The sequence below is a fragment of the Pyrgilauda ruficollis genome, unplaced genomic scaffold, assembly GCF_017590135.1.
Source record: "Pyrgilauda ruficollis isolate IOZ18807 unplaced genomic scaffold, ASM1759013v1 scaffold179, whole genome shotgun sequence".
Taxonomy (NCBI): Eukaryota; Metazoa; Chordata; class Aves; order Passeriformes; family Passeridae; genus Pyrgilauda; species Pyrgilauda ruficollis.
Window position 1 is genome coordinate 288,153 of NW_024516875.1, and position 19,216 is coordinate 307,368.

General features: G+C 39.6%; 1 protein-coding gene across 2 annotated transcripts in view; it reads right to left on the minus strand.

Annotated features, from left to right (window-relative positions):
* Nucleotides 1–3,927: 3,927 nt before the first annotated feature.
* Nucleotides 3,928–19,216, minus strand: part of MPPED1 (metallophosphoesterase domain containing 1) — a 57,153-nt gene continuing 41,864 nt past the window's right edge. Inside the window, exons 5-8 of one of the 2 annotated variants that reach the window (XM_041464336.1) lie at nucleotides 17,338–17,412; nucleotides 12,532–12,647; nucleotides 7,840–7,953; nucleotides 3,928–4,376 (exon numbers count right to left, since the gene is read on the minus strand). In XM_041464336.1, the coding sequence (XP_041320270.1) occupies nucleotides 4,258–4,376; nucleotides 7,840–7,953; nucleotides 12,532–12,647; nucleotides 17,338–17,412 (424 nt within the window). In that variant the 3' untranslated portion in view covers nucleotides 3,928–4,257. The remainder of the gene's footprint in view (nucleotides 4,377–7,839; nucleotides 7,954–12,531; nucleotides 12,648–17,337; nucleotides 17,413–19,216) is intronic. The other variant, XM_041464337.1, reaches the window with a different exon arrangement.

Genomic DNA, 19,216 nt, shown 5'->3' on the forward strand with positions numbered 1-19,216 from the left:
TTTTGCACTGCTGCCTCTTACCAACTCCCAAATTACACATCAAAAAGATAGGAGGGGAGCATTTCCAAGATAATAAAGTAAGGAAGTTAGGAATAGAGTCTAGCTAGAATCAAAATTATTTTAATTTCTAGATGAAGTGAGTAAAAAGCAACATAATGGCCAATATACAAAATAACAAATGGCACAAAAGAGGTGCATATAAGTACTCCTGTTTTTACTTTGCACATAAAAAGAGAACAAAGGGACAGTCAATAAACCCAAGCAGCACCACACATACAAGGATAAGAGAAATACTGTTGTTCTAATGCACTCTGCATAATCATCAGGGTGCTCCCTGTTCCAAAATATCACTAAAATTGCAGATGCAGAGAGACTTGCAAGAAAGGGACAAGAACATACCTGAAAGGAAAGACGATTTGCAGTTATATTTGCTCTGTGTGAGTTACTTGAGCAGAAAGCAGTAATATAGCTTTTAAGAGAGAAATTTTCACACAAACAGCAATAAATGGGATGGGGGCAAAGGTCCGCATGGGCAGATTATTCCAAAAATTGCCTTCTAAGGGATGTCTCATTCCTCCTTCCTCTAAAGTATTTGTATTGACTGTAGGCAGCAGTCAGTGACTGGAAAGACAAACCACTTCTTACCGCCTCTGGCTCCCTCCTGCAGCAAGACCAGAGCACCTTCCCACCTGCTGTGTCCCCAGCATGACACTGAGACAGGGTTTTTGATCCTTCCTGGAGCACCAAAAGCAGCTGCTTGGGTGGGTGCTGAGTTCCAGTCTGTGCCTTCTCTCTAGTCAAGGAACATTTCACATCCTCAGCCATATGTGACTGAGAGAAGTAAAAATAATCTTGTCATCTTTTTTTTTTCATTGATGTGCAGTGATATCTCCCCGATTCATTGCTGAAATGAACCAGAATTAATCTCAGCCAAAATTCTGCCTGGTGATGGGAACGCACGTATTAGTGATACACATCAGCACACCTTCCTTCAGGAGCACTGCTATCTGGATAATATCAGTGAAGGTCAGCAAAGGGGAGGTGGGGCAGGAAATTACTTGAGAGGTCATCCCAAATTTAAATAGAGCTGACAACCGCACAGCCGGATTTGTGGAAATCTTCCTTTTCATGGCCTCCCTTATCTGAGGTAGATCAGGAACTCAGGTCTTTCTGTGCCCACAAAGTTAAAATAAAAATATTCACCTGGCCTTAGACTCCCTCCCTGTGAAAATGTGTCCTGACACCCAAATCAGAGCAGGAACTCTCCTTCCCCCAACAGCTGCCCACTCCCAAAAGATGGCATCCCAGTTCCTGACCTCTCCAGAGCTGTGCTGCAGCACTCTCATGGTAGCTTTTCCCTGCCTCTCAGGCACACCTGGCATACTCTCCCACCAAAATACATCCATTGCAGGCAGTGGTTGCTGTTTCCCCCTCTCTCTGCAACCCAAACCTCGAGCTCATTACCCTCTGCAGATGTGGTGGCTGGAAGCTGGGGGACAGAGCAGGGTACTCTCTGCTGACCCCCCTCCGTAACAACTTTAATGTCCCACAGCCTGGCTCCTACCCCTGGAGAAGATGGCAGGCATTCCAACATGAAGCTGATCACATGAGCTGCACATTAAGAGACCTTATTTTTTGTTGTGTGTTGTTTTGGTTTTTTTAAGACTTTATTCGTCTAACATGCTTGACCAAAAATTACAACACTCAAGTTATGCCAAAATGATTAAATAATCTTTAAGCTTTCATACCTCAAGTACTTTAAATGATATTTTGAAGTAACAGTTGCTTTAATATCCTTTCCACATAAAAATACACAGTATTTGGAAGATACCTTAGGAAAAATTATTTTTAAGAGAATATTTTATGGTTGACATAGAAATTTTGCTGAGGCTAATAAAAGGACCTCTTCCCTTCACTTTAACATTTAAGTGCCGTGAGCGAATGTAAACATTTCAGACTTTAACATACAGCCAATTTCCTGCCACATTTTTTGTAGACCACTTGAGTTGTGACTAGATAAGCCACTTTTATTCTAACTACATGCTATTGTTCATCTTCCCAATGATGACAGGAGTTCATATTCAACTATGAATTTCAGTTCTTACTGATTTATAAGCTGATCCTGAAATTTCTACACCAGTAGCTCTGACAAAAGTGGCCCCATCTGAATAATGGCAGACTGCTCATGCACTTGTGAACCACTCCCCCAAAAACCAGTTTCAGGTGTCACCTATTGTTTTGGGTTTCATTTTCAGTAAAATAAACCCAGCACATTAGTTTAGACACACAGTCACCCAACAGATTACCAGAAATGACAGACCTGTGACTTGTCATGTTTTCTGGGGGTCTAGTGGCTTCCTGTGGGTCCAGAGCATGAGTCAGTTACTGGGCCTGAATGTCTTGGCTCCAGGCAGCACCTGGAAGAGCTGCTGCACATGGGAAGCCAGTGAAAAGCAGAGCTTGTGCCCACCTTGCCCAGAGCTGAGGCTCACATGGCCTGATTTGGCAACACAGGTATTTTAAATTATTTGTATAATGTACATGCAGCTGCTACGTAAAACTCACATTTACATCCATGTAACACACACGATTCTCCAATGCATGTGTGCAGGTGTGGGCTATGCACAGATCTGCAACCAGCTCTGAGCTAGCAGTGCTGTGGTGTGCCCAATGTCTGTGAACAAGATTAATGCCTAGATGCTGTCAGCCCCAAGCTCAGGATGCCCACATTCGGAATACAGCAGTTAAATTATCTCCATCAAGTCAAAAGGACGTGTTCGTTAGTTCAAGGCAGAAATACATTTTCTTGCAAGACATGTCTAAAGCCCTGGGGGTTTTTTGGTGGCTTTGTAATCAATTCTTAAGCTTCTGCCTAGGACAGGACTGAAATCCCAGCAGCTTCAATACCTTTGCTAGCACTGCAGGAAAGCTGCATGGGCAGTACCGTGGCTGTGGACCATCCCAACCAGCTCCTGACACATCCCCTGCTTTGCCTGGTCCCAAAAGCAACACAACAGGTGGGTTTCTACTGGGTTTGTGCTGAGCCTCTCTCAGCAGTGTCCATGGGTGGGCAAACAGCAGTACCAGGTCCCCTGAGGTGACCTCTGCTCTGCACACTTTGGTGTGTACCCACAGCCACCCAAAAGGGAGTGCTTGAACTACACCTTGGGTTGATACCTTCCCCTTGACATCCATGTTTCCCAAGGACAAAATTATCACAAGGACATTTAACCACTCCTGCTCAGGGCTAAATTCAAACCAGTAATCTCATAATTGGCTGCATGTCCTATTAGCAGTTTTTAAACCAATGTAGGTTTTATTTAAAATACCATTACTAATCATTGGGTGGGCTCTTTGCAGGTTCTCTTTCTTTTTTCCTTAAATAACATCTTGTTTCACCATATGAAAACACAGTTATATTTTTTCTTCCTTTTTTTTTTTTTTTTAAGGGAAATGTCATTCTTTTTTTTTTAAACAGGCGAGGCCAGGTTACAAATTCCTGAGTTTATACTGCACTTAACACAGTCTCCCTTCTTAAATGTTGAGCTGTTTACAGCATGCTGGCAATATGCACCATTTCCCTTGCCATCTGTAATGCCAGATGTAGTAAAACTTCATTTCAGTACAGTGAATTAGGGCCTGTATTGCATTGGTTTTGAATAGATGCAAAGACTTAGACCTGGAGGACTTGGAGAAATAGCTTTCCTCCTGTGACTGGTCATTTGTGCACCATCTTTTATATTTGCCATGTTGATTACGGGAAAACATCTTTACCATCATTTTTATTTTACCAAAAGCTCACTGAAAAACATCTGAAATGAGGAAATCCTAGTCTAAACACTTATGTTTAAACTGTAAACTTTCTTAAAGAAACATTTCTTTGAAAGACATTGTTCTTTTAATAAGTCCAGTATACAGTATGTACAAAGGCCCCTACTAGAGATAAATATATATATATATATATGTATATATGTGTGTATATATATATATTATATATATATATATATATATGGAATGCATTCACTTTTCTGTGTTCACAAACATTTTAATGGTGAAATGTTAGTCTTTAATCTGGTTCTGGCATCAAAATGTCTTCGTTCCTTGTCCACTTTTGTTATTCTAAATTTATCTGTTAAGAGCTAGCAGGGAAAAAAAGAAGAATTTTGCTTTTTTTGTTGAATGGTTCCCTACTGGGATTCTCAGCCAGCAATATAAAGTTGCTTATGTGTTGGGTACAACTTTAAATCCTCATTATAATCATGTGTTCCTTGGAGTAGGTAAGTCAATAACTATAGGCGGATTAAGTGGCTGGTAATTCACAGTGCACACAGATGCATTCACATAAGTGGTGGTTCCATCAGCCATCACACCATAACCTAAAAAGGAAGAAAAATTCTGGTTACTCTCATTATTCCTTATTATCTTCTTTCATTTTTAATTCCCATTATCACGCAATGATAAGGGCCACATTTTTTATTACTCAGAAGGAATTTAAAAATTATCTTTGTGGAAAACATAAATGTTCCCTGAATCAATACCATCTTTGTCCTACAGAATAATTTTTTAAATTGTGTAAGAAAAGCAAAATGGGCCCTCAGTAGCTGGTGGCTATTATCTCTGGCAGCCAGCACACTAAACCACCTTGGAAAGACAGATACTTCTCCCTGCAGAGATTTTTCTCTTAAAACCTTTTTAGTTTTGGAAAGGATGCTTCTGATCATTTAGGCTTGCAGTCATCAATGCAGCAAACTTTGGGCAATTTTAATCTTCCCACCTTTTCTTCCTGTCCTGTGTTGAACATCCTTTAAGCAACCAATGAAGAAAAAGCATTGCTTGACTGAAGCAAGTACCTGTGCATGTGCATCAGGGCAGGATTTGCCTAGTAGGAACCTCTTCTTGGTATGTCTTTGAACTTGTTGACCAAACTTGATGGAAAGGCACTAAAATGCCTGCCCAGGCTGAGAAAAAATGGCTTTATTATTGAATGCATTGGCTAACAGACAAGGTGAATTCACACCCTAAAAAACCAGAACATTTCCACAGGAGAACACACATAACCATGTGTCTCACCAGTGGTGAAAAAGCTTCAGCTACGTCTCATGTCTGGCTAGACACCCAAGGCAAACAATTCCAAAGTTAAATCTGCAGAAAACCAAATTTTCAGCTGCAATTCCTGTAGAAGTACGGTGAAATGCTGTTTCAGAAAGTAAAGAACAGCCTTGATGTTATCAAAAAGAAGACACACTCTCCGTTGTCAAAAATCTTTTAATGAATCACTCAAAAAAAAACGTAAGTTTGATTATATGAATGCCTGATGTTGGAAACTTTCACTGAAATATTATGATCAATATGAAGAACTGCATTCATGCAGTTCTGTTCTTCCTCAAAATCATACATGATCACCTGGTAGAAAGCATTTGTACTAAGATTCAATCTCACCTTTCATAAAGTTAATAGTGAAATGTATTCATTACTATATACACACACTAAGTTCTAGCTATTCAAACTCTAGGTACTGAGGACCCTATGTTTTCTCTGAAAGCAATTTTGTGTCTTTCACAGCACTGAAAATTGTATAATTTGCAAACAAAGAAACGGTAGCCAAATTCCTTTTTTTTGGTTCCTTAAATCACCCTGAATAATGCAGGGCCTCCTGCACCTTCCATGGAAAGACTGCACTATAATTAGGGCCCAGGGAGGGAAGAAAACTTTGTCAGGTTCCTGTCACAGGAATTTCTTTAAATCCCTTTCTGTTTGCCACAGAACGACTGCTCTGAGGAAAACACAAAATGCACAGAGGACAGTCAGCATCGCAGCTAGGACTTTCTGTCTCCTTGGCTACACATTTGAAGAGACCAGACACTTCCTTTTGCAGGAAGATTCCTAATGGTGCAGCTTTCACTCCTGTCCCACTGCCAGCAGAGTTTCCTTGGACATGGCCTCAGTGGAGTACTGGCTATACTGGAAACAACAGATTTTTAGCCAGAGCCCCTGCCATGTTGCTTGTCCCTTCCATGGGTGCATCAGCGGCAAGCCCATGTGCAGAGGGATTTTTTGGCAGACATGATAGTGCAGAGAGGGAATAGGGAAGAAACATCTCTTATAAGTACCTCTTCCTCCCAGATGTTCAGTAAATGACTGCTGCAGATGTAGCTATGCTCACTCCAAGGAAGAACTCATCTGTTCAAATGATGCTTTCTCTCTACAAAGTGCAGCTTCGTTTGCACAGGCTGCCTGCAATGGGAATTCTCCTCTGCAGAGATTTAGCATCCCACTGAAAAACAGGCTCTGCAATTCCCCATTTGTTTTCTCTGAATTATGATAGTTAACAAGAAGAGTACCTTGTTTCTGTGTTTTGATACCTACTGTGCCAACTACATTAATTCACAGGATTTACTGTTCTGTGGAGGTGCCATTCTCTTTCCTCGAGAGCCAAAGCTGGACTTGGTTTTAGCAGATGTGATTTTGTTTACCTGCCTGAAGCTTCATGGCTTGCTGTTTGCTTATATCCCCTGCAACCCTCTTGGCTTATAATTTCAGAAATGACAATGAGTTTGAACTGTATTCACCAGCTCTCTTGGCTGGAATATCAAAGACTGCTCTAACAGCATTATTTGTTTACTTTGTGATTTAACAGTACTTTGGACATTAACCAGGCATTACCAGGTCACTGCAGATGAGACACACGAGGAGAATGAACCTAATCCTTGAGCTATAAAATAATGATCTGAACATCTTATCCATTAATTTTACACCAGCCATGTCACTTCTAATGTGCTGTGGTGGAAACCTCCAGCATCAAATGAAAGAGGGATATCTTAGGAAGGGTTCTTCACAAAACCAGAAGTATCTGAATGCCAGCTCCTCCAGTTTTTCCATCTCTGCACTGCTGAGACCCACAGAGATCCTACAGCAAAGGCTGGAGCAGTCCCAGAAGCAGAAAACTGGCAGCTGTGGAGTACCTTTTCTTGCCAGTAAGTTAACACTGCCAAAGATGGATCAGCTGATAATACACACGTACATGCCAATGGTTCACTCCTGCACAGCCCACTGCTTTCTGCCTGGGGTGACTGCACTGCTTGAAGCCTTGCTGCCTTGCTTTGTGAACAGGACAGGCAGCATCTACCTTTCCCTTTGCCTGGAGATGAACTCCTGCTGTCACTGACTTCAGCAGAGCATATCTGTCACCATTTACTTGGCTTGTGCAAAATGAACTCTTTTTTTTTTCCCCCAGTTAAATATCAAACAGTCAATAGAAGCACTTGTTTTGTCTGAGCACAAAATGTTTCCCCTGTCAAAGCAACCAAATGCATCCATAAGTATCTTGGAACTTCTACACCAATCAGTGGTGATACCCCTCTTCACTTCAGCTTCATATACAATCTGATAAAGAGAGACAACAGTTATTCTACAATCTTGAAGGTCAAGCCTTAGAAGCACCCCTCAAAACATTCCTACCCCTTTTACAAGCACAGAAGTTGACACACAGAGATCTTACATGAATTATTGTGAAGCACAGATTCTGCTGAGGAAAAAAAATCCCTCCATCCTAATATTTAGTCACTTTCTGTAAGTACTGGACTTGTGTTCTTATTTCAAAATTCACAGTAATCATCCCCATGAAGGAAGCATTAAGCTGTTTTATAGATGTATAAAATGAAAGATAAGCTCAAGTATGACATGTGGCTATCAGCCAATTTCACCTCTACGTATACAGCTAAATACGTATCTGAATTCAAGAAGTGCTTCAGTTCAGACATTCAAATTTGAACATGCTGGTTAGGACTTCTCTGTTTTCCATTTCTAAAAACATATCTATAAAAAGAAATGTGCTCTGACCTTCATGGATATGTCCAAAAACATGAAGTCTTGGCTGTATTCGTCTCTGGACTGTGTTCAGCAGCTCAACACATCCTACTCGTTGCATTTTCTTAGGAACCCAGTCTAGAAAACCTTTGGAAAAGAAATGAAAGCTTTAAGAGAAGAGAGGTTATCCACACAGCTGTGCTGTTATACAGCATTTTTGAGATATCATGTCTCATGGCTTTTTACAAACAGCCACACAAGAACTGAAATGGCAAAAACTGTGTCTACCTTGGCATGCAGAAAAGGAAGGAAAGAAAAATACTGGCAGAAAACCATAAAAGCTCATCTGGATAAAAAGGACTATGATAACTCTTTCCAGTTTTTTTCAAAGAATAAAAATAATCATTGCAATCAAAGCATTTTTTTGCACTGTTGTTAATGGGATAACTCAATGCTTTACCTTTTTTCTTCCCGAAGAGAATGAGGTGTAAAGTGCAGTAAATCCAAAGGGAGCCTCTAAAGAATTTAAAAAAACATTTAACTATTTAAAACCAGTCCTGGGACCTACTTTTTTAAGATTGAACACTTGGACCAACGTAATGGAATCTGTGCTGCCAATACTACAACTCGATTGTTACCACATTGAATCCTACAGTAGCGGAGCTCAGGTGAGGAGTCCACTACATGCCCAAAAAGTGACATCCTTGAATTAAACCACTTCATGGCACAGCAAGCCCCACTTCCCCAAACTGATGGATCTCAGATAGGAAGAGAAACTCAGGCCTTTTGCAGAAGATGTATTTAAGTGCTGCATTTACTTGCACAAAAATTGTGTAAAAATGTATTTCTTATGAAAATAGACAGAAATGTTACATCAACTTGCCTCTTTGTCTAAAAATACTGCAGGGGGAAGTTTACTGCCAACTGAAGTCCATGTTTCTTTCCAAGCAGTAGTATAAGAAGGATGTTGTATTGGAGTGTTTGCAACAATCAATCTGTTTTCTCTCTATTGTTCACTCATTTTCATCAGGCTCAGATTTGGAAACCTAGAAGATAAAATCTTCCTGGTTTTATTTTGTTGTTCTGACATTTTCCCTGCAAGCCTGTCATGGCTTTGCATCTCTTGGATTTTCTGCAGTAGTGTGAATATATTGTGCTTTTAGCCAGAGGTACAGAGCCTGGACCTGGTTTTCATACATTTACTTTTGATGTCCACTCAAGCATGGCTAAGCCAAGCAACTGGTTTAAAAGACCACAAGTATGGTATTCAAGCTCTTGGAAAAGCTCTCAGATTTGCTAGAGCTTCAGGGTAGATTCACACATTGAGAAATACCTCTTTAGCTGGCAGTGCTTGAAAACTGAGCTTGGTAAACTGTGAGGTTTTAGCAAAATGGCAAAAATTTGCACTTGTTTCATAGCTACTCAGAGAGCTAAGTCCAATTTTCAGAAAAAAAAAAAAAAAAAAAAAAAGCTGGGATTGAGGCATCCCAAGTGCCAAAAAGAGGAAGTTCTGATCATGGTCAAAGACCTGAAGGTGCTTTTTGCTGATTCGCACCTGTCAGGGAATGTAGAAAAAGAAAGTCCTGCTGAGCTACAGCCAGGCTGAGCAATGCTCACTCCTGCTGAATTCACATGTGCCATTGAAGGGAGGTCAAAATTCTCCAGAGAAAAACAATACTTATGATATCAAAGTGAGGCCAGCAATTCCTCTGGAATAAAGTCATGTTTGGGGTTTTTTTTTCAGAGTAAACATATTATAGCCATAGGTTTTATTACTCCAATGATTTGAAACAGTTAATTGTCAAAATGTCTGAAGTGAGCATAAAGCCAAAAGTATTTCCACTTCAAAAACTTCCAAAAATCCATAAAATTAACTTCTCCATTAAATTAAGCATTATTTATGTTGAACATGTTTTTGTTTACATGCATTATCACCCTTCTGAAGCCTTCCCATATGTTTGCAGCTTATTATGTACACCTGACTACACAGACTAAGAATAATTGATTACACCTAGCTAACAATTAGAGTTCATCTTAGAGATTTTTTAATGTTTGGTTACTTGAAACAGGTTTCTGCAGCTGTCAGGAAAGTATAAATCTTTGTCACAGACTATCAAGCAGACAGCAGCAAATGAAGACTTAAAAACAACGAAAAGAATGTGAACTTTTGGAAGAGAAATAAAAGAATCATAAATGGAGATCTTTAGGAAACAAAAATATGCTGATATGGAAATGAGCATGAACACTGATCCCATAATCACAAATTCTGTATTTCATAAGCTATGAAATACATTGCATATATTTGTTAATAATAATAAACAGGTTACTAATAAAATGGTCCAAAATAGCTGTTTTAACCTCTTTTTGTTCCCATTCTGTGTGAACCTCCCATCTATCCCTGCCCTAATTTCATCCCAAAGCCCTACTCTAAACCAGAAGAGAAAAATTATGCGGATTTTTGTTACATGGCTAAATGAAAAACAAAATTCATTAACTGTTTATGGTGCTTCTGCATCTAAATCTGACCATTTCAAATCTATGTAATAATGTAGTATCAATTAGTTCAGGAGGATACACACTCTTGAAGTGAGGGAATCAGAGAGCAGCAGAAAATGGATGATAGGCTGAATTTAGGAAGCCATGCTGGAGAAAAAACCCCAGAATTTGCAGAGATTGCTGCAACTGATTGCTATTTATGGTCGTTAGGAACAACTCCAGTGAAGTCGAGTTCCAAGATCAGAACAACAGGAATCAGCTTTCTGGTTAAAATAATTGGCTGGGGGGNNNCTACTTACAAGCCCTGGATATCCCAAAGGGTCTGTGGACAGAGCTGCACAATGAGGTTGTTCTGTAAGTTAAGCAGAGTGCCAAGTTCTTTGAAGTGTCATATATTTGTTGCCATGGGTGTCAGGGAGACCAACAGCTCCTACCCTCAGGCAGAGGGTTCTGTGCCTGAGCCATCTATTAATGCATCAATAAGAGAGAGACAAAGAAAGAGGAACTTCTAAAAAAAAAGGACATTTTTGGAGGATGATTGAAGACAAACAATTAAAAGGAAAAAAACCCCCACAAACACATACTGAGCCATGGAAATGGGGGCAATTCACATTACTCCATTACAATCACTGGGGAGGGGTGGCACTTCCTCAGAATTATTGCAATTATTAATTTAGTTTTCAATTATTAAATTTACTATTACATTTATTATTAAAGTCTTTCTGCTGAGTGCCAGCTCTGCAGTGCTCTTTAGGGGTCCTTTTCCCTCTGCTGATGCCTGACGCTACTGGTGAGGCCTGGTGGCTAAAGCAGTGGAATCTCTCCACTTTCCAACATTAGATTTCAAGTGACTCTTCAGTCAGCTGAAGGTTGGATTGTTTTACAGCTGGCCAGCTGGCTTTAAAAGAGGTTTTCAAAGTGCTGAAAAAGCTTCTGAAAAAGTTTTAAATACGACTTATAAATAAAACTACATGAAAGACATAGCATTGTGCCTTGGACCCTAGCAGGGATGACCCCCATACCAATGGCTGGGAGCTGATATCTGGGGGCTGAAACACTTATTTTCTGACATCCACTTTTACAATGCAGACTCGTATTAAAATCAGTCCATGGCACGGCATGAGACTCCACTTAGGTGAAGAATCAAAACACACACCCCTAACTGTGAGAAACTCTGCTAACAAAGAACTACTTTCCCCCAGGATTAGTGAGCAGTGGGATGCAAACATGTCTTTCTAAAGAAAACAAAACACAAACCCTTGAGATACTTTCTCCTCCAAGCTCTGAAAGAGAAGAAAGGGTGGAAGATGAGGGTTTTAGCTTCAGGAAATTGGGGAATCTAAAGGTTTAAAGAAACCAACTACCTTCTTTTCACACAAAACACAGTAAGGCTCAGCAGAACACTTGAGTACATGCTTCTTGTTCATGTCCATTTATTAAATTAGTGAGAGTCAAACACACAGTCACATTAAATATAGACTGCTATATGTTAAATACATTTAAAAAAAGCTTAAAAGCCTTAAGCCTTTACTGAATCTGGACAAGTTTGTGTGATTGTATTATTTCTGTAGCAAAGGTAATGTCAAAATTTTCTAGGAATACGAGAGATCTCTTTTAGATATATAGCTTTTATATAATCTGTATTAATAGTAACAGAAAACGCACATGCAAAACTGTTTTTTTTATCTGTACATGTTGCCAAATTGTATTGCAGATAAGCAATTCAACCATCCTGTCCAAAGAACAGGCAAACAATGTGGAGCATCTGGGTTTGTGAGGCAGAAGGTGCACCAAGTCAGCATGGTGAGGGAAAAAAAGAGATTCTGGGTACTTGTTGGTGGGAGAATGCAGTAGCAAGTCAGGGAGAAAGTGATAAAAAAAAAAAATCCTCATCCTGCATTTCTCTTCAAACAGGCTCCATGCTTTCAATCTAGTAATTTCACCAGTGGCAGATCAGAGATGTGCATAGGAAAACTAGACCCTGCATATTTGTAAAGTTCATTATGGCTTTACGTGTCAACATTTTATTTTTAAAGCCATTATTTAATTCCCTGCCACTGAGCAGAGATATCACAGGTAATCATGAGCTGAAGTTCTGATGCTGCTGAAATCAGTATGCATGTTGCTTTTGACTTTTGTAAGTCAGGATTGCACTCTTTTTCTAAGGAGAGCCATCAGTTACCATACAATCATCTGAAATACACAGCTAAGACACTATTATTTTCTTACCGAGAGGTGGTCCATGTGTTATAAGAATATCTATTCCATCTGGAATAAGGTTCCATTTCTCTAATAGTGCTTGGCCTCGTGGAAGATTAAAGCCCCAGCCATAAAACCAAGGTTGCCTGCCAAGAGAGGAGGAGAATGTCTTCAGTGCTACTTCCATGTACTGGTTATCTAATTAAAATACTGAGGTTGACTCTTTACTACCATGGAATTTGAAGACACAAACAGCATTCATTTTCTTCTTTGTGTGCACAATAATCCCCTCTTTCCATACAAGCAGTGTAGTTTAACTTGTACAGCAAAAACGAGCAGTGCTCCCTGCTTTCAGTAGACAGCACAGAGTAAAATATTCACAGTATTACTCCAACTACTTACAAGCCCTGGATACCAAGACCTCCATGTGTGGATTATCATGCTGACTCTTACAACATTTAGAAGAACAGCTGTCTCAGACACCTCCATGTGATTTATGTTTCACATTGGCTCCCAGCATGTTTGGACCTTAGCCTATGACCAGCTGGGCAAGGACAGACCCTGGCACCATGACAGATCCTGCTCCAAAGTCAGAGACATAATCTCTGCTACTTTGTTTCCTTAATTGGACACATCCCATCAGAACAAGAATGCTGCTGCTTCTCTTACACACAAATTTCTTCTGTCCTCTGGTGTGCTGACTTGCTTTTAAGTAAGACTTTCCATATTCAGGACTCCTTATCAGACAGGCATTTACCTTTTTTTAAAATGTGCTCATGGAGCAGCTCATCATGGAGCAGCAGGACTGTAACACTGCCAGTCAGAACATAATTTATCAGTATCTTGCTATCCCATTGATTAAAAAACTATATTTCATAGCAGTTATATCACAGTGTTAGTTATGTCTTGCTGACTAGGCTCCAGTTCTAGGTTATAAAATTTAGGGGTTAGTTTTAGGCTGGAAGTTTTAATAATTTCTTGACTGGCGTCCTGTGGCCATACCCATATTTGAAGAACAATGAACAAAAGGTTTTTCTTCAACAGACAAAAAGAGGCTCAACTACTGATGACTGAAAGGCTTTCTTTCTCATCCCCTGCCTCTTTATCACATGCCCTGGACAACCAGGGTCTTGAGAAACAGGCATCCCAGGGGAAAAAATAAAAGGTGAAACTTCAAACATCTGCTATTGGGACCAAAAATATATGTCCCAGCCTCCAGAAGCTGTGATGAAGAAAGTAAAGAAGGTGTGTGAAGGAGAAATGCCAACAGCACTAGCAGTGAAGCACAAATCTTATTCTGAGTAACACTGCTCAGGCCAAGGCAGCTGGCTAAGAAAAAGACTCATCCCCACATCAGGCCACAAACTCACACTTTTCTGGTTACCTGTTCAGCATTCCAAGCAGCCTTTCCTCACCTTCCTGCTGCCAGGATCTAGAGAGAGGCTCAGGGGAGACATTATCTCTCCAAAGTTTCTTGAAAGGAGGTTTTAGAAATGTGGGAATTGGGTCACTTCTCCCAGGTAACAATAAATGGGACAAGAAGAAATGGCCTAAAGTTGCACCAGGGGAGGTTCAGATTGGATATTGGGAAAAATTCTTCCCTGGTAGGTCAAGTGGCTAAGTCACCATGCCTGGAAGCATTTAAAAGATGTGCAGATGTGGTACTTGGGGACATGGTTTAGTGGCATCAGGTTTATGGCTAGACTCAATAATCTCAGAGGTCTTTTCCTACACAATCGTGGGATTCTCCTAACTAGCTTATTGTGCAGCAAGGTACGAGCAATGTTACCATGTGACATTGCCACACAGCAACCACACAAGCTCTGTGGAGCTGGATCTGCCCCTCCTTACATCAGCTCACCACTGAGATAAGGAAATTATTTTTACCACACAGGAATGCCTCGAAAATAAAAAACCTGATGTTTGTGAGGCGCTTGGTTATTACAGAAGTGGGAGGCTTCATAAAAATATACAGTGGTTAGCCTTTTTCTAAACCCTTCATCCTTTCCTGCCTTGGGATTGCATTCCACACTCAACATGCCAAGTATTCTTCTTCACCAAGATGAAAATACACAACTGTTGGGCAAATTATCTGTAGGCCCAGAGCACGTTTTCCAGCAGCAAGATCTCACTGACAAAAATATTTGCAAGGGCAAATAGGTGGCGAAAGAAGTGTTAGCACAGTAAATCATGTGTTTTAAGTCACTGACAGTTTCAATGGATATGCCTGGGGTGGGCAGGGACAGGATTGTCCCTGGGTCTCCGATGGGAAGCGAGGGGAAGCAATGTCCCATAGGTATGCCAGACACAGAAAAGAAACCAAGGGGAAAGATCAGTGTTTGCCCAAGAAGCACAGGTCAAAACCTCGCAAAATAATTATTTTAAGTCTACAACGAAGCATTTTTAAAGAGTAGTATTCATGACTGCCACAGGTCTCACCAGAAGTCAGCTTAATCTTGCTGAAATCCAGATGACCACAAACCACATAGGCAGCTGTGGGAGCTTCTGCCTGCCTCTACCAGGGCTGGACTACACACAGCCACCTTCTAAAAAAGCCCACTTCCCCTTATGAATAGGCATGATCTGCTTATTAAGACAAGAAGCACTTTCCCCCGTTCCTCCCTCCTCCCTCCCTTGCTCCTTTTGTGGTGAAGGCAGTGGGGCTGGTAAGTTATGCATGCTGGAGCTGTTCTTTTGTGAAGGGGAGATGTTACAACTTGTGTGATTTGCCATTATGCTGTCTTTTGTGACAATCCTGAGATGGAAGGAAATGTCTGGAATATTTCTGGCAAAAAAAAAGAAAAAATACCCCAGGTCCAAGAAAGGATTCAGTGGAGGATGTTGGCATGCTTTACATTGGAGAGAAGAAAGACAAATCACACACTTCAGTGCCCCCACCCCCAAAGCAAATACCATTATAAGCATGTAGGGATTTTATAAATCCTCAAGCCCCTTTTTCTGAAAATTTATTACAAAACAGCTATAAAAGTTTCTGAGTAGGGAAAAAGCCTTCTTCTCTAATACCCATTAACGAACCCATGACCTGGATTTCATGCAAAGACAACTTTGTCTAAAATTTGCATTTATGATAGAATCTGAAAACAAAGTTAAATTCTTTATATCAAGTACAGAATTTCTGTATTTGCAGTTAGTGCTTCAGGAAAAGTGAAATTATTTTTATAATGTATTTTTCAATAATATTACATTTGACAAAGAAAATATTGTCATGTATGTTCTGCAAGAGAAAAATCCACTATCGTCACAAAAAAAGAAACCAACCCAAGGAAAATTTATTTGGCAATTAAAGACATACATCATTAATGTATTTCACCTTTGAAGTTAAGCACTCATCTGTAGAAATGTACTTTGATTTAGGTCTTACCTTTTTCAAGTGAACAGTTTGAGTGTCTCCAACACCCTACTGAAATTCAGCTGGTTTATTATTCTGATAAGAATAATGATTGTCTACATGTAAGATTCAAGGGGGAAAATATATCAGAGGTGAATTTGTTTACAGCACAATTAACCTTATGTTTAAAATATTTGAACAAGTTTTGCAGGCCAAATAATCTGCCACACAAAAAGGGCTGAATTATCAGAGTTTGTGCTAGAAATCGGATGCTGCTTTATGTACTGAATTTCTATCTTTCTGTTCTAAAGTAACCATTGGAATAATTTTCTTACAGAATGATAGTTGCTATGACAACCATAGCAAATTTTCCTTTTCTGAAACAGATGTCTCATTTAGTTGAAAATTAGAATGTGAAAAACCCATGGGAAAAATTAATTCAAATTTTAACAGAACACTGACTACAATGTAATCTCTTATAGGTTAACCCCTTAACATCTTTCTGCACTCCTATAGTAACCTTTTCATAAATTCTAATTAAACCAGTTTAACCTCCTAGGAATGACCTTCTTAGCTATCATTAGCATTTTAGTTGTCTTTGAAAGGATCATTTCTGTTATAATAGCAACAGAAAAAAGTAATACTAAAAAAATAATGGTCAAACATATTACCACCCTAATTATTTATTAGGATTTTTTTCTTTTATTCAGCTACTATGGGAAAGAGCTAACATGTAGCCCAAGAATTGTTTTGTCATTTAAATGGGGCTTTACTTAGTTTTACATGTGATCTGCTGCAAAAGGTGGGGATGCACCACACATATCTGACCTGCCCTTTATATGAAAACTGGAGGTTTTTCATTTTCAAACCAGTGGTACCCATCTCAGTCTGACAGGCAGCCCTACAAACAAGGAATACTTGACTGGGAAGAACTATCAATGCACATGGATTTTTCTATTACAAGCAATGAAAGACTGAAATTTGATTCTCCATTGCCTTGATTCAATTTCAACCTTTTAACTCAAATAATAGCTTCCTTCCTTTCCAGCTCAATGGGACTCCTCACAGTACCTGCACACCCCTGGAAACAAACAGCAGAAAACCAGTGGCACTTCCAGAAACAACCCCCGCCTTGGCACTGCCTGCAGGGCTGGAGGGTGTCAGCTAACACAAGAGCTGCAAGATTTACTGCAGCAGCTGCCTCTAGGCTGCCCAGCTGAGTAACACAAATCTTGCCACCAGCAGGCACCAATTACCCTCTTTGACTTCAAGAGGAAAGCCCAGGAACCACAGGGAGCTCCGGGTGGTTTGACTGAACAGCAGTGGTGTTTCAATGGGATTGGTGGGCAGCATCTTGCAAACACCCTGGTAACAAGAAGTGCAGAACTGAAACACATTGTACCTCCTAATTTCTACTGTTCCTATAAAAATCTTTTATTTTTCTGCAGCTGGAAGCCAAGTTCTCTCACTAGAATTCTTTTGCTTACCAAATAAATTTCAAATGTTCACAAACACATGCAACTTGCTCCAGTCTTTTCTCCACAACAGCTGTCATTTTTCTCCTACAGGAAAATAAACAGATATTGGTTGGTGACTGTCAAGAAGCTCAGTGGGAAAAGAATGGACCAAATCACCTTTCTCAGTCCTTGCTCCTCTTCCTGAAAAAAGCAAATATTCCATATTTAGAAGACTGGACTACCCATGCTGAAAGCCAAACTGGCAAGAGTGACTGGTCAAAGGCCATGGAGCATGAAAAGCAGATTCCACAGTGGCAAACACAAGCAAAACTCCAACACACCCTGATTTCCAGCCCAAGAAAACTCCCTGTTGGAGATTTAAGTCTCATTTTTCTGGTCTTGATATCATCTTACTATCATAATGAGCTACAGTCCTATGAATATGGGTGTACAGCACTATACACACTGCATAGCTTCCCTGGCGTGCAGGTTCCTCAGGTGTTCATATTTTTACATTTCCCAGCACTGCATAAGCTGAATTTAACCAATCACTGCATTTGCCTTTTTAGCCTTTCCTCAGTAAGTAATTAACTATTTTACTGAGTATTTCTATTATTTTTAACTCTACTTTCTCTCCAAGTAAGCATTTACAAAAATTCATATTTTTGGGGTTTTTTTGGTACCAGCCATTTCATCTAAAGTAGTTGTGAAATAACACAGACCTTTTTATCTTTTCTTCCTTGCATGCAAAAGGGCATCCAAAGCAGGAAGGGAAAGGACAAAAGCAGCTATCAGGCCATTGGTGCTAAGACTGACCAGCAGGGCACTGTTTATCTATAGGCTTTGAAATTTCTTTCAGCAACTGGGCATCTAAGCCAAACATAACTGAGATCTAAGGAAAAACGCGTTTCAGAAATCTTCAGGAGCATGAGAAGATTTGTATTATGAGTAACTTTGATGTAAGAGAGGCAAGGGTGGTGTGATTTTTAGAGAACAGCAGTGGGCAAAAAGAATTAAACTGTGCAAAAAAGAAATTTAATTTTTTTTCATTCTTAATATTGAAGCCAGATCTTTTTAAATGAAATTTAAGGCCTTATATTTATAACTAATAAAAGGAAATGATGCAACTCAGGTCCTCTACTGGCCATAACACACAACTCTGCTTCCACGGGGAAGTTTGCCTTACTTGCTTTGCATCCAAGGTTGTCATTCTTGAAACTCTGAATCAAATTTAATTATTGTTTTCACAAAAGGAAAGAATGATAAAAATCTGAGTATGGCCCTTTGTCAGTAATTATTTCTCTTGCAATTTGAGTTACACATGAAATAATTTATCTTCTGTTTAGTAAAGGATTTCATACATCTCTGCAAAGAAGAAAGAATGAGCTACGACTAACAGGAACTGATCATTTCTAAACATTACTCTGTTATAAAACAATGAAAAATAAAATGAAATCTACTTTATCTTCATAATAAGAAAACAAGAAGGTAACAGGTAAGGAGGAAAATTAATGAAAGACTGAATTTAAAATATGCCAGTACCAAATGCAGACAGTTTATCTCATTCTTCTGGAAAGAAAATTGTTATATCCCATCTGATATTTTTTAAAAATAATAAAGCAAACAAAGGTAGAAGCTAATTTGGAATAATTAGTCAAAAGATTCAATGCTGAGGGTGCAGATGCAGAACTGTACAGACTTTCAGAACAGTCTTAGGGATTTAATGCAGAGATAAGGTCTTGAGTTCCTGACGTCTCAGAGCCTGTTCCTCCAGTCTCTTGAATTCTCAGGATGTAAAACTATAGATACAGCCAGGTTATCCAGCCCATATTTAAGATATTGATAGCTGGCAGCCACAGAAAGAAGGGTTAGGAAAGAAGTTAACTGCCTCTCTGTTCTCAGTCACCAT